The sequence below is a fragment of the Diorhabda sublineata genome, chromosome 9 (genome assembly GCF_026230105.1).
Source record: "Diorhabda sublineata isolate icDioSubl1.1 chromosome 9, icDioSubl1.1, whole genome shotgun sequence".
Taxonomy (NCBI): Eukaryota; Metazoa; Arthropoda; class Insecta; order Coleoptera; family Chrysomelidae; genus Diorhabda; species Diorhabda sublineata.
The window spans coordinates 8,701,129-8,724,653 of record NC_079482.1 but is presented as its reverse complement, the minus strand read 5'-3'; the positions used below and the strand labels follow the sequence as shown (position 1 = coordinate 8,724,653).

At 33.9% G+C, this 23,525-nt stretch overlaps 1 protein-coding gene and 1 long non-coding RNA gene across 4 annotated transcripts in view; one reads left to right on the top strand and one right to left on the bottom strand.

Annotated features, from left to right (window-relative positions):
• Nucleotides 1-23,525, top strand: part of LOC130448761 (transcription initiation factor TFIID subunit 13) — a 35,187-nt gene that overhangs the window by 3,322 nt on the left and 8,340 nt on the right. Inside the window, exon 4 of one of the 2 annotated variants that reach the window (XM_056786270.1) lies at nucleotides 68-1,811. The exons of the other annotated variant lie outside the window; for it this stretch is intronic. Within the exon in view, the coding sequence (XP_056642248.1) occupies nucleotides 68-90 (23 nt within the window). The 3' untranslated portion in view covers nucleotides 91-1,811. Of the gene's footprint in view, nucleotides 1-67; nucleotides 1,812-23,525 lie in introns of those variants that run through there. 2 annotated transcript variants of the gene reach the window in all.
• LOC130448762 (uncharacterized) lies at nucleotides 14,113-23,164 on the bottom strand. Of its 2 annotated transcripts, XR_008910374.1 has the most exons (3): nucleotides 22,186-23,164; nucleotides 15,632-17,100; nucleotides 14,113-14,306 (listed from the first exon to the last, which is right to left on the bottom strand). It is a non-coding gene; the product is annotated as an uncharacterized LOC130448762 (long non-coding RNA). The 2 variants fall into 2 exon arrangements; XR_008910375.1 differs by lacking the exon at nucleotides 22,186-23,164 and having other exon boundaries at nucleotides 15,632-17,446.

Sequence of the window (23,525 nt, the reverse complement as noted above, 5' to 3'; positions counted from 1 at the left end):
TTTTAAGATGCTGCATGTATATTTTTGTCAAAGACATATAGGTTGATATTTAAATTTTTGTTTTCAGGGAAAGACGCCGTTGTGGGTTGATCTTAAAAAATGTTCAAATATTTATTACAAAACTTTGATAAACGAATTTGCGTAGACTGCATAAAATCGTATGAATTTGATATTAATTATATGATTTCTTGTAGACAAATTTTGAATTCTAGAATTAATTTTGTTAAAAATTTAAAAAATACAAAACTAGGTTACAAAGAGAAGTTTTAATAGATTTTTTATTAATCTTTGTGTTGTAGTGTAGCTTAATGCCTTTTATACCACATTAACTCAAAAAAGTGAGGATATTTCTTTAAAAAAATAATTTTAATGAAAACATATGAAGAATATCTTCCATTTTCAATGCAAGGCTCTTAGGTAATTAGTACTAAGTAAACTGACATAATTTGCAATTCTGGAGATTTTTATTTATTTGAATATGAATTTTTTTATTTGGCAAATGGTCTCATACCACATATGGCATGATCAAAGTCAGACATCACTGGATACTAGTGATAGACAATCTGTTAATACTGCTAAGCAAATCGTTAGCTTATAGTTACACTGTGGTATGTGCAGTGAACCAAGTATTGAGAAAACGCAAAATAAAAAAATGGCCTTGTGATACAGTGTTATGGACAAGCCTACATTTAAAACAATTGCAGCTTAGTTAGTTTAATTATAATTATTAACGTTTCAAAGAAATAAACTCCAAAATACAGTTTTTTTTGTATAAATTTTGGAGCACAAAAAAACATACAACTTGGAAACGTCATCAAAAACTGAGTATCCTTATAAATATGAATATATACCAAAGTTACGGAAATATACAAATTCAGTATTACTATTTTTGGGAAGTATAGCCACATAATATGCCCTATCCACCTCAGGCATCCACTTGAACATGCTTTTGATAGCTTCAACTTTAATTTGGAATCGTGAATTTTTATTTGTAGGACGAACTGGTTTATTTATATCTTTTTTAGCAGCATTTTTTCTGGTAGGGCGATAATCACGAATGGAGACTTTTTCCACTCGTTATTGGCGTGGATAACTTTATATTCTATTTCAAATAATAGAGATTTTGAAAACTTAAGAGCAACTACTTGACTGAAAGGTACAATTTTATAGTTGAATTGACCAGCATAGGACTTATATTCGATGAAGTCAACTTCTTTTAATTGAAAAATTTTGTAAGGGTTTCTTAAATAAACCTTCAACCTTGACTTTATACATGTAAATTTGAATCGTTACAAATAACACATTTGGTAATGTTTTTCAATCGAGGGAGAATTCTCTCTCTCTCACTTGTGTAGGCTTCTCAAACTCTCGACTAGTTGTGCCGACCTTTGTATTCGCTTGACGAGACTCGGTAAAAAATTGTTATGTTTTTCGCACAGGGGCGGCGTCAACATGCCCTCCGCCTTGAAAGGGACTAACGCATAGGGGGCAAATTAGAATCTTTGATAAGCAGTAGTTGGCCTATGTTGAGTTTCCAATTGTTTTCTTCCATTTTCTTCGCTCCTGTAATTCACTTATAAATTCTCGATGTCATCTATTCCAAAATTGTTCGTAAACCCTTTGTATTAACTGAAACTGGGATAGTCTTGTCTGGTGAGTGGCAGAATGACGATTCCGGTGAAAAGGATCTTCCAATAAGAAAATGGGCTGGAGTGAGGGGGGTTAAGTCATCAGGATTAGAGCTGAGAGGACTTATGGGACGGGAGATTCGATACGCACAAGTAACGTTTGAAAATTGAAAAAAAAATAAACTATAAGACCCTAAAACTCTTTTTAAAAGATGATTTACACTCCGGAGATTCTAATATCCCGCCGAAATGAGGGGAGTTTGTGGAAATAAAATGCCATTTAATGCCTAGATTTGTAATTGATTCTGAGATTGATACTTTGTTTTCTTGTAAAAATTCACCTATCGCCTTTATTTCTTTGTTTGCGTGAACAAAATTAGTTCCATTGTCACAAAACACTTCCTCTGGTTTTCCTCGTCTACCAATAAATCTGTTAAACGTCTGCAAAAAATCTTCACAGCTTAATGATAAAACCAATTCGAGATGAATGGCTCGTGTGCTAAAACAGACAAATACAGCCACCCAAACCTTTATAGTCTTGCATTCACGACCACGTCGATCTTTCATTGAAAAGGGACCCGAATAATCCACCCCAACTTTAACAAACGGCAAAGTTGAATAGGTTGGAAAATATACCTAGCGCACGTTACGCAATTTCTTACAATTTTTCGAGTTAGATTGCGTCCGGCAATCGGCCAAAATTTTTAACGAATATTAGACCACAACAATATTAATAATAAATCATTAACGGATTTACTTTCAGGCCATTGAGTTTGATCAAGTAATAACCAACTGGGGCCATGCCACCACATTTGAGATTCAATTAACGCGAGATACCAGGCCTGCTGGATTCTCCTTCGTCGGCACATGCCTCCATACGATAGAAATACTTGACCGTTGGATTTCCGCAACACGATTGTTAATAAATGACTTTCATAAGTTGGGTGGCGTCTGTAGCCATCCAAGAACAATGGTTGAGTCTGACCAGCAAAATATTTGATCAAACTTAATCTTACCAGTTTCTAAGACTTTAGAAATCAGTTGAGACAATAACAACACGGCGCATAACTCCAATCGAGGCATGGTCAAAGTCTTGAGTGGAGCCACTTTCGATTTTACGCATAGAAGATTACATATTTTCTCATTTTTTGCATTAGTTGATAATAGGTAGACGCAAGCTCCGTAACTGGCTTCTGAAGCACCAGAAAAACCTTGGAGAGAGATACGAATAGATTGGTCACAGATGACCTTACGTTCAATTTTGTTGCTGTTTAAAATGTCCAATTCGGAAGAAAACTATAGCCAAATATTCAATACATAGTTCGGTAACAGTTGGTCCCAAGTCAAATTCTCCATCCACAGTTTTTGTAATATAACACTTTTGCAATTATAATGGAAGGACTAGCCAGGCCAAGCGGATCGAATATCGTTGCAATGCGAGATATAATTAAGCGTTTGGTAATCCTTTTTTGATGAAATTTTTCTGGTGTGGATATTTTATACGTTAATGTGTCTTGGTCGCATAACCACAGTAACCCCAGTACCTTACTATTATCTTTGTTTTCGGTAAACTCGATAGCATTTTCGGAACTTGCATGATTAATATCACTAATTGCTTGAGGATTATTGGATTTCCATTTACGTATTCGAATCCTCGTCTTATCAGGAATTTTGAAGTTTTAGAAATTACAAATTTTGCTTCCTCAACCGAATCTAAACTGGTAAGCAAATCATCTACGTACATATCCCTTCTAAGAATATTTACTATCTGGGGATATTGATTAGCGCATTCTTTTGCAACCTCATGTATACAACGGATTGCCAGGAAGGATCCAGCTGTTGTGCCATAAGTTACTGTGTTTAATTGAAAGGTTTTAATAGGTTCGTTGGGATTTGATCGCCACACAATCTGTTGTAACTGATCGATTGACACCTGGCGATACATCATTCACATGTCGTCTGAAATGACGATAGGACGTATGCGAAATCGCAAAAGTATCGATATTAAATCGGATTGTATTATTAGACCGGTCATTTATAAATCATTAATTGAAACTCCAGTAGATGAAGGGGATGATCCGTCAAACACAACAGGAATTTAGTGGTTAAACTCGATTCCTTTAAAACACCGTGATGTGGGAAATAGTAATCCGGTTGAATATCTGAGTCGTTATGTTTTATCTCGGTCATATGCCCAAGATTTTCGTATTCGTTTAAAAAATCAACGTATAATTGTCGTAATGTTTCGTTTAAATATAACTTGCGTTCGAGACTAATGAGACGTTTGATAGCTGTATTGCGTGAATTGCCGAGTTTGGTGGGAGAATCTTTAAGTGGAAGTGATAACACGAATCTACCCTCTGGTGATTATCGACAAAATGTTTTTCGCATAACGCTTCTTCGTATGAAGGTTTACTGTTGGAAATCTCTTCCACACCAGAATTTAGATATCTGCTCTAATTGTTTTACCAAGGTTACACAACAAATACGAGTTCGAATAGTAGGCAGCGGAAGGTCCCGCTTCGTTCCACCCTAGCCGCGTATTCTGGAGAATCCTTCGCTAATAATGTCCCAAAACAAATCTGCTCCTATCAACAAATCAATTTCTCTAGTTTGATCAAATTTTGGATCCGCTAATTGAATATCCGCAGGAATTTTTAACATTTTACGATTAATCAGCTTAACAGGTAAATTGCTAGTTATACCTATTGTTTAAGTCTGAACTGTAATTACTTGTGTGCATAAAATTACTTACTGTGCATAAAATAGCATTGTGCGCAGTGGCGAAATTGCAATTGGTTTCCGAAGTAGAAGGGGTCAGTTCAGAATTTACCGACTGGATTAACAGTATCGTTAGATTTTTCTCTTGCTATGTGTAACGTAGTATTATGTTATGAATTGCACAATTCACCACCACTCCATTTGCAATCCTTTGCAAAATGATTTAGGCGCAAGCAATTATGACACAATTGTAACTCTTTAACCTTTGTTATGCGATCGTTTATTGAAAGTGATAGAAAATCAGGGCAATAAAAAAGGCTATGATCCCTTTTATAGAAATAACTAACGTACTTCGTTTTATTTTCATTATGGCGACTATCTCGAGACTTGTTTCGTATTTTTTATCGGTTTGGTTTAAATTTTTCTCAATGTTTTCTAAGAGATCCGCCTGACCTTTCAAATATTTTTTAAAACAATCTAACGTACAGCGGCGGCGTTAGTCGCCGCGGGGCCCTGTGCGAGGTGATATTAGGGGGGCCCTGTGCGAGGTGATATTAGGGGGGCCCTTCCCTGGATAATTTTTAAAATTTAGGTGCTAAATTATACATTTTAAGCCTCTCTAGAGTACTTTTTTCAGTGTTATATCTCTATATTTACTAGAAAAAATTGTCTAAAATAAGAACCTATGTGCTTTACTTATGGTCATCCACAACACTAAATAAAAATGTATTTAATTAATTGGATAAACACTAGTGAAAGGCTGAAATCTAAGTACATTTTGTTTTTAAACGGCGATCATCTGTAGGTCTAATTATAGCGACGCCCATCCTTGTCCTTCAACATGATTTTTCAGAGCGTAGCTGTAGTTATTATTTATGGATTTCACTTTACTCATATAATTAGTTTTCTACTTATTGTACTGGAAGATTGTTAATTTTTTTATATCCTTGACTACTTAGTGAACGACTCGTTACGTTAGGCCGTGAAGACACCTCAATTTAAATGAGTTAATATTAACATCTCTTTCTCTTCTAGCCGTTTTCTATCCTTTGGATATAGGCCTCTCTCATATTTTTCCAGTTTTCCCTGTTCTGTGCCACTTGGTACCAGTTAAGTCCGGCTGTTCTCTTGATATCATCATACCATCTTTGTTGTGGTCTGCCGGTGCTTCTTTTCTCCCCCCAAGGTCTCCATCTTGTTATTTTTCCGCTCCAGTTGGTGTTATTTCGAGCAACATGTCCGGCCCAGTTCCATTTAAGACTACCTATTCGCCTCACTATGTCCTCGATTTTGGTTCTATTTCTTATCCACTCATTGGTTTTATGGTCTTTAAGCGTTATTCCTATCATTTTCCGTTCTATTGATCTTTGATGTACCTTTAATTTATTCAAGATTTTCTTTGTTAGGACCCATGTTTCACATCCGTAGGTTGTTACTGGGAGAATGCATTCCATGTAAACCTTGGTTTTTAGTTTGAGGGGTAGGTTGGAGTTGAAGACGTGTCGCATCTTCCCGTAGGCCGCCCATCCTAGATGTATTCTGTGGTTAATTTCAAGTTCTTGATTGGTTTTACCCAATGTTAATTCTTGACCTAGGTAGATATAAGAGTTAACTTTCTTTATCTGTTGTCCTCGCACATTTATACTCTCTTTGTTTGTCCGTTGGTTTGTCATGAATTTGGTTTTAGAAATGTTCATTTCTAGGCCTACTTTTCTTGCTTCTTGTTGTAGTTCTATAAGCATGTATTCTAATTCTTCACTGTTTGGGGCAAAAATGGCAATGTCATCGGCGAATCTTAGGTTACTTAGTTTTTCTCCCGATATATCAATTCCTCTGTCTTCCCAATGTAGGCTCTTAAAAACGTCTTCTAGCACCAGTGTAAACAATTTGGGTGACACAATGTCTCCTTGTCTAACCCTGTCTAGAATATTAACATAATATGCACATATTACTTTTGAATTGAAGATCTGTTTTTATAGTTAGTATTTATGATAGTTAAAACAGAGTATTGCATATTTTAAAATATTTATTTTATTTTACGAGTAATGACATATTTTTATATTACATATTACAATACCTATTTTGAAATAAGTAACTAGGGATGGGTAGTGTACAAATAAGACAGCAAATAATCAGATGTCAGAAATTATAATATCATAAAAAAACTAACAGATGTTAATATTATATTTACAGTTGAAAAGTAAAACTTATGTTTACATTTTAAAACTTAAAACTACGGCAAAAAGTAGCGAAATTTATGAAAACATTACTACATACACATATAAACATATTACTACATATTACTTTATTTTTTATACATACTTAATTTTTAAAACTGTACTCTCCTGCTCTTTTTATGATCAAAATCATCAATCAAAGCTTTAAAATCTAAACTATGTGATACTTCATTTTCAATTGACAATATTGCTAGTGAAGAAAGACGGTGTTGTGTCATGGTGTTGCGGAGGTAAGTTTTGATAAGCTTCAATCTTTAAAAACTCCTTTCCGCAGCCGCAACAGTGACAGGAATGGTTAACACAATTCTTAGGGCGATGAATAGATTGGGATATATATCACTCAGGTTGTTAATCGTGATGAACTTCAATGCCCTAAGTATTCCGCTTTGGTTGAGTTGGCCTTTTTCCTTGTTTTTCATGTCTGCTTCCTCCACAACATTTGGAAATATTTTTAGTTCCTCAAACAATTCCAGTCCGTCTATGTCACCACATTGGTTCCCGTCGGTAAGAGCAGTTTGAAGGTCTTCGCAATGATTTAAAAGTTCTTTGTCTGGCATTGACGACACATTCAATACGTTGTACAAAAACCCAAAAATGTTTTCGTGTTGCTTCAAGGCTTCAAATCGTGGCTCACAGCTGACACGTATTGTGTCCACGACTATATTAAAGTAATTTACTCTGAATGCCTCTTTCGGCGCTAGTTCATGAGCCTCGTCAGTTGCTTCATAGTCAAACATTTTCTTCTTTCGTCTAATTCTTGGAGACTTAAAAGTCGTTTCTGTAAGTCCAGTTTCTTCTGCCACTAAATTCATACTTGGACTTTGCCACATTTTACTGATGGCGTGAATTTAGATTAGAATGTCATACCAAATCACCAATGAAACGATGAACTCAAACGTCGATATTTGATTCTCCAAGGACTGGTATTCGCTGATCAGGGCACAATCAGTACTTTTCTCTCTTAAACTACACAAAGCATCACATACTTGGTCTAGTTGGAACCTTACTGCTTTCACCGATTCAACCCTACACTCCCACCTCGTTTCTGAAAGAGGCTTAAGTGAGATGTTTACATGTTCTTTTAGAATGGACCATCTCTGACTTGAACTAGAAGAAATCGTGTATAATCTTTGTAAAGTGCCAAAAAATGTCTGTGAATTTTGGTTTTCTTAACGAAAAATTCGTTTTTAAAAAATATATTTATTCAAGCAATTACAAGTTTATTGTTAGAGATCTGAATAGAGAATGAATTATATTAAATGAAATTACAAGAAAGTAAGATTTATCTACATATGTTGTTAAGTAACAATTTCTCAGAAAGTATAATGTTTCTGCTGCGCTTTTAAGTTTCCTCGATAAGCGGTGTATGTAACTCCTTCCTCCTTAAGTCTCGAAAAGTATGGATTGACTTTTCGATTTTTGGGCCCTTTCCAGGTTTTCTTAACTTTTTCTTTTGTGTGTTTTCTGCATACTAAAATTTTTGATTTGAATTTGAACAAGACACCTGCTATTAAAATAATGAATATTATCGCTAAAAGGCTTTCGATTGTTGTTGGAAATTTCTTGGATCGGCTTCAATTTTCTTGACAATTCGTTGATTTGGAAAAGATAATCAAGATTGAGATTTGTTGTTTTATATTTTTCGTAGTATTTTGAAGTTGATAATTTGTTTGTTTCTAATTTAGGCAGGACAAATGGTTTACCGTAACTGATTTCGTCGTCATTGATGTATCGTTGATTATTGATCCATAGTTCATAATTTTTTGGGATTTTGACAAGTGATGGTTCTTCTATTTCGAGGTATTGATCGAATTGACATTTTGAAAGTATTTTTTCTTGTTGAATCGGCATTATCAGGACTTCTTTTGCTGTAACTTGTTGAATGATTGTTTCTTCGATATTGACTTCTAGAATTTGGCAATCATCGAGAGTGTTCCCTTCAAGTAGAGTAAGGGTGCAATTATCCCTTTGGACAAAATTTTTACGGCAATAGTAGGTACCTTCGAGGGATGGACATTCTTCTTTTTCTGGTTGGGTTTCATTTTGCGTTCGTGCCAGGTAAGGGAATTTAGGATTGTACATTTTATTATTTTGGATTATGGGAACAAGGTGGTAGAATTCAAATGTTTCGGAGATGAGTATAGGTACGTGGATAGCAAAGACTAATTTCGAATCAATGATTGATACTTGAGTTCCAAGAAATTGATAGTATGTTAGAAAATTTAGGAATCTGTTTTTCTGAATATAGGTTTCCTAAATGTTGAATTATGTCCAGTATCTCGTAACTAGAAATTATAGACATATGTACAGAATTAAGTTTCGAAAATACAACTGCATTCTCAATATTATCTATAAACGTTATTGTTGACTGACAGTCTAAATTAATCTGATACAACATACCTTGAAACGTTATATACAGAGACTGAAAATAGTTGTAACCCATTATTAAAGTTTGCTTGATTTTTATTTAAAATAGTAAATGACTTATTGTAATGATCAATGAGTTTCTTATAGAGAGAAATTTGAAGGTTAGTTTCATAGATAATGTTCTTTTGATTTTGTTGTAATAAAGTAATTGCGTTATCGTATTTTATCTTATCATCTGAATCGAGGATTCCAAAAACCCATTTGTTTATTTTACCAACGCCATTTAGTAAGCCTCTTCGATTTCTGATATGAGGATTCAAATTTTCGAATTTTTTCTGTACAATGTTGATCACTTATTAACATGTTTTGTGCTAAAGCGTGATAGGATATAGTGTTTGTAGTGGTTACAGTTGTAATACTATTTTTTATGTAATTGAAATGCGTAACTAGACTATCTATTTGCTTAATAAGTTGGCTTAAATCTAAATAATGTAAAAACGTATGTTTACTATACACTAATCTAGCGTTTCCTAATTGGATAGGAAGAAGGAAGTTTTGAATTTTCGTAACCTGTATGTCTTTTACACTACAGGTCGCTTGAAATACACGAAGAATCAGGTAAAGCATCAGGATTCGCATGCTCGTCGACATCCTGTAACAATTTCCGAACATTACTTCTTGGTTTTCGGACAATACTTTTATGATACGCACCTTTATCAGTTTTAAGCAAAATACCTTTATCTTTGATTATTTTAGTTTGTTTAAACTTAGGGAGTTTCTTATTTCTTAATTTAGTTTTTACGTAGGCGGTTTTTTGTTTTGAATTGTCTAAAGGTTCGGACCTTTTCCTATTTAATTTCTCTATAACCTTTTGTTTAGTTTGTTCGTTTTGTTGTTTAATTTTTTCGTATAAGCGCTTACTGGTTTCTTTGTGATTTTGAACGTATTGAGATACGTGAAACTTGGTTAAGTGAGACATCAAGGGACCTGCACTGTCGTTTCACTTATAGAGGTATTCCACTTACCCAGTGTCTTAGATATACAGGTATAAATAAATATCTGTCTCATTAATAGAGGTGAGAATACAGGTTATTTCAGTTATACAGGTTAAATTATTAAATAAAATAACGTGTTATGTGTGTAAATGAGTTTTAATAAAAAAATAGTACTTAAAGGTAATCATACAAATTTATGTAATCAACAAAAATATTCAAGCACGTTTTTACACCGTAATATGTACTCAACGACAAGAGCTGAGCTCTTAAATATATGATGATGTACGAATATGGAAACAGAATATATCAATTATAAAAATCTGTCATTTTAGTTTGTCGTTTGGAAGTATCAGCCATCAGATGTTTTTCGATGTTATAAATTTTATCAAATATGCTTTGGTCACCAATTGATGACATTTCAAAATAACTGTGCAAAGTTTCTATTGCTTTTACTGCTTCGCGTTTAGAAATTTTTACTAAATTTACTTTCGCGCTCATTTCAACGTCTTCTTCTTCATTTTCCAATGAAGAAGACGAGAAGGCATGAACAATGTCGCTTTCATTAAGTTCTCCTGAAACTATTAAACCGTCATCGACGTTTATAAAATCTTGGACTGTTGGCTGTTGATTATTGTCGTTGCTGATGACTAAGTTCCAATCTTCAGGATCAGTTTCTAAATTTTCGTCCTCCTCTTGTAAGCTTGCAGCTTCAGTTACTTCAGATTTAAATCCAGATTTTTTAAAGCAGTTTACTATAGTAGTTTTGGTCACAGAAAACCAAGCTTTCCTAGCAAACCTCATTACCTGAAGAACATCGATTTGTGGGCACTTATTGTCTTGTATAGATTTAATAACATGTCGAACAACTTCTTTTCTGTAATAAATTTTGAAATTGTTGATGATTCCTTGATCCATTGGCAGCAATTTACTTGTATTCGCAGACAGATACACGAGTTTAATGTGGATTAGCTCGGGCATATTATTGTGAGCAGTACAATTGTCCACAAACATTAAAATTTTTTGCTTCTGGGCTTTCATTTCTTGGTTTAAATCCTTCAACTAATCAGAAAAAATAATGGATGTCATCCATGCCTTTTTATTATTTTGGTAATTCACAGGCAAAGTTTTAACATCGCGGAGACTTGGATTTTCCGATTAATATGATAGGCAACTTTTCAGTTCCTGACATGTTAGCACCTAGAAGTATTGTAATGCGTTCTTTACTGAGTTTCCCGCCATGAAAAGACTCACCTTTTAAGGTAAAAGTTATATCGGGTAGACACTTGTAAAATAAACCCGTTTCGTCTGCGTTCAAAATATCATCAGCAGAATAATTGCGTAATAGAAGTGGTAGGTCTTCAATCCATTGGCTACATTTGTTAACATCAACAGCGTTACTTTCTCCACAAATTGCTTTGAAAACTATACCGTTTCTTTTCTTAAACCCTTCCATCCAACCATTGCTGCTACAAAAATTATGAATATCGAGCCTTCGCGCGAAATCTTGTGCCTTTTCTTTAATCATCGGTCCACTTACCGGAGCGTTTTTGTTACGAAGTTGCTTGACCCATGTTAGCAAACACTGTTCAAGTTCAGGATATTCTGATAAACGTACACGTTTTAGTCTTCCTTGGCCTTCAGAACATTGTAATTCAATTTTATGTTTACTCTGAATTATTCTACAAAGAGTAGATTTTGGCACATTAAATTCGGCACAAACTTCTTCGCGTGTCTTCTCACTTTCATAAACGGATATTAACTTCAGTTTTTCACGTAATGATAACGATTGTAGCTTTCGTTTTGGCATTTTTCAAATAAACATCTGTATGATAGTAAAGCGAAACTAAAACTGAAGGTAATTGAAGCTCAAAATTTGTACTTACGTACTTGAAATTATGTGTGGAATTTGTGGGTAGAATAAGAATGAGTAAACAAACAATGTTATCTCAGTTACAGAGGTTTATGCATATAAAATTTACTCGCTGTCTCAGTTATAGAGGTAACTATGGTGATAAATCGAAAGAACAAACCCTAGATATAGAGGCTTACCTCGTCCCACTAAGAGAGGTAATTCAGTGCCAAAGTGTTGGGACCTCAGCATGAGTTCCAGTTATGGAGGTTTCTCACTTATCCAGGTCCCACTTAACCTAGTTTCACTGTATAACTAAATGATCATTCAGGTCAAAAGGGTCAGGATTGGTTATATGTCCTTTTATAATTTCGAAAGGCGTGAATTTTGTTACGGTATGAACTAAATTGTTATAACTAAGAATCGCGTGTTTCATTATTTGATCCGGTGTCAAATTTTTATTATCTTCCTGTATACATCGAAAATGTTCTAAAATACTTGAATGAAATCGTTCAACTGGCGAATTGGAATTGTTATTTTTCGCTGTGGTATGATGCACTTCTATATGGTGAAGTTTGCAAAAGTCTTCTAAATCTTCTTAAATTCAGAACCACTATCTGTTGTTATTTTTTGAGGTAGTTCATGGTGAGTTATGAAATTTAGTAAAGAGTCTACTGTGGAAAATCCTGTAACACTTACTATGGGATAGACTTGTCCGTAACGCGAAAAAGAATCAATTACTGTTAAATAGATTTTATTTGCAATTTTAAAAACATCCATATGTACATGCTCAAACGGCTTAGACGCTGTGGGTGTTAGGCGAAATTTGACTACAGGGGGATTCTTATCGTATTTATTTTTCAAGCATGTATCACAATTATTGATAAAATTTTCTACATCTTCGATCATTTTCGGCCAGTAGTATCTACAACTAAGAAATGTTTTAACTTCGTTTATGCCCCTATGACATGATTTATATATATAATTACAATAAATATATATAATATAATAAGGGTTTATTCTGGAAATAAAGTGCATAATTTTTTCCTGGGGTCAATATATTCTTTAATGAAGGTTATTATATTATTTTTGATGTCAATTACCGGTAATGTAACCTATAGACGATTGCTATAAGAATTCGGGTAATTGTTAACAGGGCTGTTATTTGGTACAAAATTTTGATACGTATTAGGATTTTTATAAAAATTTGAATTGGCTGTTTGAGAATTTTGGCTATGCGCATGCTGTCTATTACCATTATTAGGTGTATTTTGTTGATTATTTTTGGCCACATAGGCCATCGCGTTTTCTAAAGAGTGTGGTTTTCGTAAATGCATATTATTTTTCAGAGTACCGTCGCACCCTGCACAAAACGTATTTAAAGCGGTTTTATCGTATTGATTTATTTGTCAATTTCTTTCTTCGGCAGTTATATTGGGGTCATTGCTAATTCTTTGAATTACACTACTACGAATTAATTGAAGTCTACTTCCAAAATCAATAAGATGCTCGTTTTTTAATGGTTTGGCTCTGATCAACTCTTGCACAAGACAATTTAAATCCCGTTAAAGGCCGTTTTTAATTTTGGCTAAGTATTTAATTCAACTCTGTTACCGACCATGAAGGCTGCTCTACCTTCTAATTTCTCTTGAATACATTCTATAATGTGTAAATTTAATTCTGCGTCATTATAAATTCTATATGACTATTAAATGCTCACACCTTGTAATAAATTTATTCAAATATTCACTGTCACCATTAAAAGGTTTAATATTTGATAATTTGGATTTGAAAAGATCCCAATACATTGCAGGAGGAGCCATTTTTGTTCAACGTTATTTTCGACTAAAGAAATATTATTGAACAATTGAACTATGTTATCGAGATTACTAGAGTTTAATTCACTCATAAATTGATAATTTCTTTTTTATTAATTATATATGTTTTTGAAACTTTAAAACTTAATGATCAATACTATCTTTCCGAAATCCAAAAAAAGGTAGGAAAGGCAAGAAGAGGACAATAAGGCACGTACGTTTCTGAAGAATATGCTTTTAAAATCTTCTCCTTCGATGATTCCCTGTTATCTCCAATGTTCACCACTAAAGGGCTATTGCACGATAACTGCTAGTCTAATAATGTTCGTTGGATTTGCACTTAAAACGTTAAAGCCGTGCAGTCACTAAATTGTTTCACACTATCCGAAATTTTGTTACGCACCGTATGCCCGTAAACGTTTTAGCGATTTTTAATTTCCACGACTTGCGCGAATCCTACTGACTGCGCCAATTTTGGTTTTCTTAACGAAAAATTCGTTTTTAAAAAATGTATTTATTCAAGCAATTACAAGTTTATTGTTAGAGATCTAAACAGAGAATGAATTATATTAAATGAAATTACAAGAAAGTAAGATTTATCTACATATGTTGTTAAGTAACAATTTCTCAGAAAGTATAATGTTTCTGCTGCGCTTTTAAGTTTCCTCGATAAGCGGCGTATGTAACTTGTGCTTGTACAGGGTGCGGCAGCATAACTTCCTTTTTTCAAAAGTTAATAAAACTTATTGTATGAATCAGAAAATTTTTATTCGTTTTTTATAATACAGGCACATACATAAAGTTTTGTTTTACTGAGTTTTGAAGATCAAATCAGTTAGGTGACGTCCCCCATTCTCCATACACTGAGTAAACCGATTTCTGGCGTTTGTCATGACTCTTGCCAGCATAGCAGGCGTTATGTTGGCAATTTCTTCCTGGATGTTCGTCTTCAAATCTTGTAGGGTCCTTGGACGGTTCACATACACACGGGATTTCAAAAAACCCCATAGGAAATAATCACAAGGGGTCAAATCGGGAGAGCGGGCTGGCCACTCCAAATCGCCCCTAATTGAGATAAGGCGCTCTGGGAAGTGTTCCCTCAAAACAGCCATCGATGTTCTTGAAGTGTGTGCCGTTGCTCCGTCTTGTTGGAACCAAGTGTCCCCTAAGTCCAACTCATCTAGCCGTGGGAAAAAAAAATTCCTGTAACATGTTTACATACCGGTGCGAATTCACTGTCACTGTGACTTCATTTTCCTCAAAGAACCAGGGACCAATAATTCCACGTGAGTAAATTGCACACCACACTGTGACTTTAGGTGAATGCAAAGGCCGTTGATGCAATTGTCGAGGATTGGTATCAGCCCAGTAGCGCATGTTTTGTTTGTTTACGGATCCACACAAATGAAAATGGGCTTCATCACTAAAAAAAAACAATAGCGTCCTCAGGAACGACTTCCAGAAAAACCTCACACGCGTTCCTCCGAGAATTGAAGTCACGTTCAGAAAGTTCCTGCACAATTGCCATCTTGTATGGATGAAAATGAAGATCATCATGAAGTATTCTCCTCACAGAACGATCGGAAAGTCCAAGGGCAGACGCATGTTTGCGCGCAGAACGCCGTGGTGATCGCAACACTGAAGTTCTAACTAACTCAATGTTCTCCGGTGATCTAATGGGCCGAGGGACTCCAGTTCTTCGTCTTGTCACACTTGCAGTTTGTCTGAACGTAGTGACCCACGTAACAATTGATTTCCGGTCCGGGACAGGGGCCAAGGGGGCTAAATTAAAGCGATTCCGAAAGGCGCGCTGGGTTGCGATCACAGAACATCCGCTCGAAAAGTAAACCTCAACGGCAAACGCACGCTCCTCACTGTTCCAACGCATGATGGCGACTGAACTGTGCCGGGACAAAACTTTATAGTCCCCCCTCTCGAACGAGACCACTAGCACTCCGTTACGACATCTACCGACTAAATGTCGAACTTTTTAAAAAAGGAAGTTATGCTGCCGCACCCTGTACACTGGATGATGCAGCGTCACCTAAAACCAAGTTCAACTATGGCTTCCACAGGGTACAAAAAATGCCAATGAGTTCAATGAGATTCAAAATCTTTCGTTGCACACCATTCTGAACCCCTCGCATATTTGAACCATTATCACAGCTCTGTCCCCTGCAATTGGCTAAATTCAGACCTAGCTTTTCAAGTTCCTTTAGTAAGTATTCGGTGAAACCCTCGGCGGTGGTTGTGTCAACTGCAACAAACCCAACAAAGTGTTCTTCAATTTTAGCAGTTTCTAGGTCAGTAGTTCCCAAAACTACGGACAGTTGCTCAACCCTTGCTATATCACGTGTACAATCGAGAATGATGGTATAGTATTTGTTTTTCAATAACTTTTCTGTTATTTTTGATACTACGTGGTTTGCCATAAGTTGGATAAACTCATTTTGAGTATCTTTACCAAAGTAATGGTTCCTGATATGTTCTTTCTTGGAGATGCTATTCAAATGTCCTTCTAAAATAGGGTCGAACTTAGCAATAAGCTTAATTAAATCTATGAAATTACCACTTCTCTCTATATCATCTGGGGAAATTGTTTCTTTGTGATCCCTAAACGCTAAATTGTGGGAGGCCAGAAATTGTACAACTGCGAGTAGTCTTTCCATACGTTGAGCTTCTGACCTTATTTGAGCTTCTGTTTCACAGTCAATGGTTTGACAGTTTCAATCCTTTCTCCAGATCAAATCATTTAATCATGCATTGTCTACGGACTTTGTTCATTTCGGGACTTTTCAAAATCACGCTCAAGTGTTGCCAATCATCTGCATGCAAAACAGTGTACAGAGTCATTAGATTTTGAGTAGACAAGCCATCGTCTTCTCTGTTGCTCGCCGTTTGGCAAACTCCTAGTGTAATGAACTTCACTAAAGTGTCGTCCACTTTCATTTTTATGAAAATTTTCGCCTGTAACGGATACAGAACCCTTCTCAATAATTCTAGTCCGCTCTGATTGGGTTAGGCTGCTTGGCCATAAATAAGAGTCACTTACATCGTGGTCTTCGATTTAATAATTTTCTTCAGAGTTAGACTGCTCAGTTCTGTTTTGTTCCGGTTCCAAAGGCAAATTTTCTGAAAGAGATGAAGATGGTGCTTCTGACGGCGGTTCCTGTTGAGAAAATGAAGAAGCCTGAAGCAGATGAACGGGGGCAGACGACACGGGCTGCGAAGCCGAATCAGATGAACACTCAAATTGAGAATGATGTGGTGCCTGGAGACTTTCCTGACTTGAATTATCCAATACGCATTTCTTTTGGGTGTCAGTATCTTCTTCTTGCCCACTTCAGTTTTTAAAAACTTTGTTAAAAAGGTTTGAAGCTGTCCTTCAAGTTCGGCTCGTTGTGCAGCTTTTTTCCTTTTGTTACTCCCTGATTCGTATTTTCTACCAATGTCTCGGTCCCGGGAAGCCATTTATAAGGTGGCCACCTGCAAAGAAAGATTTTTTGATAACCCCATAAAGAATGCATGGAGAAAAATGTGATCATATTGACTCGCATAACTCGACCGTTTCCGCCAATGTTTTTTTATATTTTCGTTAATAAATAAGGAAGGGTTATATTACGAGAAAAATACAATTTTTTTACTTAAACATCATTTTTATGTTACTTTCGGATATTCCATAAAATATTTCAATCATTTGTACAAGAAAATTCCTTTCATATAATATAGAATCTCCATTAAGTGAAAAGTCATTTTATTAATGTTGTTATTACGTGAAAATCAAACTATTCTTGTCTTGATGATATATTTATAATATATATTTTACATCGTAGCTCATACAATACATTCTACTACATACACGTGCATTTTTCTTTCAACTTAACCTCTTACAATCTTCTTCTTCTTTTTCTTAAGTATAAGGGAAGCATTATATTTAAGTATCACAACACCCTCTCTTGATGCTGACCTTATTCTTAAACATTTATAAATATGTATATATATATATATATATATATATATATATATATATATATATATATATATATATACAACAACACCCTCTCTTGATGCTGACCTTATTCTTAAACATTTATAAATATGTATATATATATATATATATATATATATATATATATATATATATATATATATATACTGAAAGCAAGAATATTAAATGGTTGGAAATCGGCAAACTATCAGAAATGAAAACTAAATCAATACCCTCTCTTTTCTAAAAGATTATACAAATAAAAATTTTGTCCCACATTTACCAACAAAATAATCATCCTAAATCTACATACAAAACTTTGCAATTCCTATCTTAATTAATCAATCCTAGTCTTAATTTATTCAAACAAAATTGGTCCTTGTTTTGGGCCTTTGTTAAAATATCTGCCAATTGGTTTTTGCTATTAATATACTCCAATGTCATATGCCTTTTATTAACAACATCACATACAAAATTGTATTTGAGATCTATATGTTTCAATCGCTTGTTGTTCTCAGGATTTTTTTATTAATGATATACAACCCAAGTTATCCTCGTATACCTTGAAACTGTCAGTAACTACATTAAAATCTATTAATAGTCTTTTAAAATATAAGCAATCCCGAACTGCATCACATAAAGCAATTAATTCTGCCTCAGAGCTGGAAAGTGAAACGCAGTTCTGTTTTCTAGTTACCCATGTAACTATATTCCCGAATACTTTAATAACAAACCCTGTGATTGACTTCCTATCCAAAATATCTCCTCCCCAATCTGAATAGTACCCTTTAGGTATCTCAACAATCTCTTCAGTCCAATCCAAGATTCATTAATATTTTTATCTTGATATCTGTTAAAATAGTTGATTGAGAAACATATATCAGGGCGTGTGCCCAACATTAAGTACATTAGACATCCAATTAAAGGTTTTACAGGTTTAGTATCTAATTCATCATTTTCACATGTGCTAATTTTAAATTTTGCTTCCATTGGAGTTCCGCATGGTTTACAATTGTCAAAATTAAAACGCTTCAGAATTCCCTTCACATATTTTTCTTGACTCAACTTTAAAATGCCCTTTTCCATGTTGTAGTCAATTTCAAGCCCATCCTCTTTTGTATAAAGGCAATAGTCAACTTCTGATCTTTTGAATCCCAAATTTATTAAATAATTATTGATTTTTTGATTCCGGCACTTGCTTGCCTGCCTTAAACCATAAAGTGCCTTGTTCAACTTGAAAACATTATTCTTCTCGCATTTTACGTCCTCGGGTGGTGTAATATAAATGTCTTCTTTTAACTCACCATTCAGAAATGCTGTTTTAACATCAAATTGCTTAATAAAGTAATGGTTTTGATTAGCAATGGATAATAGGGTTCTAATAGTAAACATCTTAGCAACTGGTGAATATATTTCATCATAAATAAATGTGTTCTTTTGTGCAAACCCACGCACAACTAACCTTGCCTTATATTTGTCTTGCATTTTCTCTTCTAGTGGCTTTTTTGTAAATACTCATTTTGTGTTCAATATTTCTGCATCTACTGGTGCTTTGACCATTTTCCATGTTTCATTCTTATTTATTGAGTCCAATTCTCTCTGCATTGCCTCTATCCACATTTGTTTGTCATGTCTTTCGTTTATTTCTTCAACACTCTGCGGAGCGTTTTCTATGTACGATATAGCATCAAATGCCATGAACATTTCAAAGTCTGAATACTTCTCTGGCAATTTTATTCTCCTTTTTTCCTTTACATTACTATTATTTCCATCTACATCCAGATCTAGTTCTGCTTCTTCATTTTTCTTCATGTTATATTCCTCATCGAAGTCTTCAACATCTTTTCTATTTTCTTCATCATCAATGCAGATACTTATATGTTTGGTTTTAAAATAGAACTCATTTTCATTAAACTCTACATTTCTTGATACAATGATTTTCTCTTTTTCTATGTTCCACAAATGATATCCAGTGTTGGTATATCCCATCATTATACACTTTTCTGCTTTACCATCAAATTTGTCTCTAAACTGTTCTGGAATATGGGAGAATGCTGTGCATCCAAATACTCTCATATTTTTAATGTTCGGTTTTATACCGTTCCAAACCTCAGCTGGAGTTTTATTGTTTAAATTACTTTGTGGACTCTGATTTAATACATAGGCTGCCACTCTAACTGCCTCATTCCAAAATCGTTTTGATAAACCAGCTTCTTCTAATAAAGCTCTAGCTTTTTCTACTAGACTTCTATTATATCTTTCACTTTTCCCGTTCTGTTGAGGAGAATATGGCGTAGAATAATCTATCACTGTTCCATTTTCACGACAAAAATCATTAAATTCACCTGAAATATACTCACGACCATTATCGCATCTTAACACTGACAATTTTAAGTTAAACTTAGCCTTACAGCATTAACAAATTCCTTAAAACATTTAAAAACTTCATGTTTACCTTTAATCATAAAAACTTGAACAAAATTAGAATAGTCATCTATAAATGTTACAAAATACTTTTCTCCCTCATGACTAATGGGTGTTATTGGACCTACCACATCTGAATGTACTATGCCTAATATCCTAGTTGCTCTGATCCTGGTGTTATAAGTTAACCTCGTCATCTTACCCTGTATACAAGATTCACAAAAATTGATTTTATTGATTTTCAAATGTTCTAAGCCATTGACCATATTTCCTTTAATTAGTTTTTCCAAATTTCCATTACAGATATGTGCTAATCTCTTGTGCCATAGTTTTAATTCGTTATTTTCTATTTCAGTGTTTAAGCATTCATTAAAATTTACCTCAAAACTAATTTCATATAATTTGTTTTGTTTTCCAGTCCCTACTAATTCTTCATTGCTATATAAAAATACTTTACCCCTTTAAAAACTACTTTGATGTTGCCAAGTTCCAACTGTTTTACGGACATCAAATTTTGTCTAAGATTTGGTACATAAAATACATTTTTAATAGTACATTCAATTCTTTTATCATATACATTACTAAATACTTTAATATTTCCTACACCTATTGCTTCAATAAAATTATTACTTTTGGCAACCGCTATCTTAATAGGGTTATTCAAAATCATATAATCAGAAAAATAGTCCTTACTGTTCACTAAGTGATTTGTACAACTGCTATCGATATAAAATAAAATGTTTCTGTTACTTACAGATTTGTCTTCTTCAGTATTATTTTGAGTCATGAAACATATACCTATGTCAGTGTGTTTTTCATGTTCAGCTAAATTACCTCTAGGCTCTTATGTTTCTCTTATTTTGCCATATCCTGTTCTGTTACCTCTAGTACTTCTTGATCCATTTCCATAGTTGTTAAAATTTCCTCTTTGGTTATTAAAGCTTCCTCTATAATGTCCCCTTTTATTGATCAAAAACCCTCTGTATCTATCTCTTCCTCTGTATACATTACTTCCATTATTATTTCTTCCACAATCACTTTTATAATGCCCTTTTTCTCCGCAGGTGTAACATACTCCTGTGTTTGCCATAAATGCTGCTGGCTTTACATATTCTTTTCCATTTTTATTCAATTCTGTATCACTACTTGCTTTTCTTCTTTCTATTTCAGCACGTAATTTTGTTTTTACTAAATCTAATGTTAAGTCTTCAGGTGGTATATTTTCTAAAATGGCGATTACTGTTTCCAATGTATGGGGCATTGCCATTAATAGGGTGCAAACTAAATCTTCTTCCTTCAAATCTGCTCCTGTAACTTTCAACTGTCGCACTGTTTCATCAAATTCCGTTAGAAATATTTCTAGATTACTTGGTTCTTTTCATTTCATACCCATGAGTTTCTTTCTTAATACCATTTGGCCTGGTATACCTTTTTTTCTCATATCTCATCTCTAAAGTGGCCCACATCTTATAAGCAGTATTCTGTTCTCGAATCAATTCAATTTGTGCATCGTTCATGCATTGTACAATATAAGATTTACATCTATTGTCTCGTTTTCTGGCTTCTTCCTTTTGTTGAACATCTGTGTAATTATTAGGGTTATATTCTGTAGTTATACAATCTAAAACTTCTTTTTCCATAAATAATGTCTGCATCCTAAATTTCCACGTGTGAAAGTTATTGCTGTTCAGTGGTTCAATATTAAAACTATTCTTGAATGTTCCATTGTCTGCCATTTTTTTTCTTACAAAATTTAGTATTAATTTACGGGATGCCTGGGCCCATAACCTGTTGTTATTACGTGAAAATCAAACTATTCTTGTCTTGATGATATATTTATAATATATATTTTACATCGTAGCTCATACAATACATTCTACTACATACACGTGCATTTTTCTTTCAACTTAACCTCTTACAATCTTCTTCTTCTTTTTCTTAAGTATAAGGGAAGCATTACATTTAAGTATCACAACAATTAACATATTGTTAGAAATATTTATTCAGTTAATTCAGAATTAACATATGCTAGCAATATTGAAATTACGAATATTTTTTGACAGAACGGAGTCTGTCGGGGCAGCTAGTTTAACGAATATAATTGAATATTGCAAGATACTTCTAATGTAATCTATGTATTAGCACATAATTGTACTTACGTCGCTATCACAAACGTAATTTTCAGAATAGAAACAAACAGTCACTAATGAGTATGCAGAAAGTGCTATATTCTCCACTCACACTAACAGACACTGAGCTAATACACAGTTCCACAGTGATTCACTGTCGAAACAATACTGATATCTGAAAATCAGGGAAGGAGTAGAGCAGTTTAGGTTGCAGGTTGTGTCTTGTCGACTTGTACAACAACTGCACTACCAACCTACAGATGGGACAAATAATCTAGGCGCGCGGCCGTGTCTTGGCGCGGGGTGGAGAGGGGTGTGTTTATCGAGCATTTCTACAAACATCTGGCCCGCATCTGGTGGCACTGACTGTGACTCATCTAGTTATACAAGTAGTAGAGTGAGAATTATAATTTTCGGTTTTCGAAAATTATTTTTAAAAATTTATTTTACACAAAATTTCAATAAGTTGAATGAATACAATTAATCTCACAAGCGAACTAACTAATATTCATTGAATGAACCATATATTCAAGAACAATACATATATTCATTGCCAAGTTCAATCATTTGTATTTATAATAAAATAATTGTTAATAAAGTGTTTATGATATTTAACACAATTGCGTTTTATATAAACGTCCTTCTAGAATTTTCTTCATGTAATTCCTCCATCCCTAGGAATGAAAAATGACGGAGGTATTTTTCATATCTTGTTGTCTTCCTTCTTCTAATTCGATGTTTTCTTTTTTCTTTTCTTCAAATTTCTGTTTTCTTACAAATTTACTTTTATATTTTCGAATTTACCATAATGTCATTAAAATTACACAAATTGTTATTATTATAGTAAATAGTCCAATCGATACATGGCTTTGCGGATTATAAATTTCGTTAATTGGTTTTATATTTCTAGCAATTTTATTTATTTCGTAAAATTTGTCAAAATCTATGTTGGTTAAATTTGGAGATTTATAAATTTGATTATTTAAAAATTTGAAGTTTAATTTCGGTAATATTATCAATTTTCCTTTTTTAATTTGTATGTTAGTTGAGAAAATTTCACTTTCTATTTGAATACTACAGTTCTTTGGAATTTTTATAATTGATGGATAACTTATTTTAAAATAACGGTCCGACACACATTTAGAAATCACTTCAGTTTCTAAATTTGGAATTACTAAAAGTTCGTTATTTGTCACTTGTTCCAGTATAGTTTCTTGGAGGTTAATTTTACTAACAACACAATTTTCAGCAGAGCATCCGTTTAACAATTCAATAGTACAATTGTCTTTTAACTTAAATGTTTCTTTACAATAATATTTCTCTTCTAATTCTGGGCATTCTTCTTTAATAAAATTAACTTCTTCTTGACT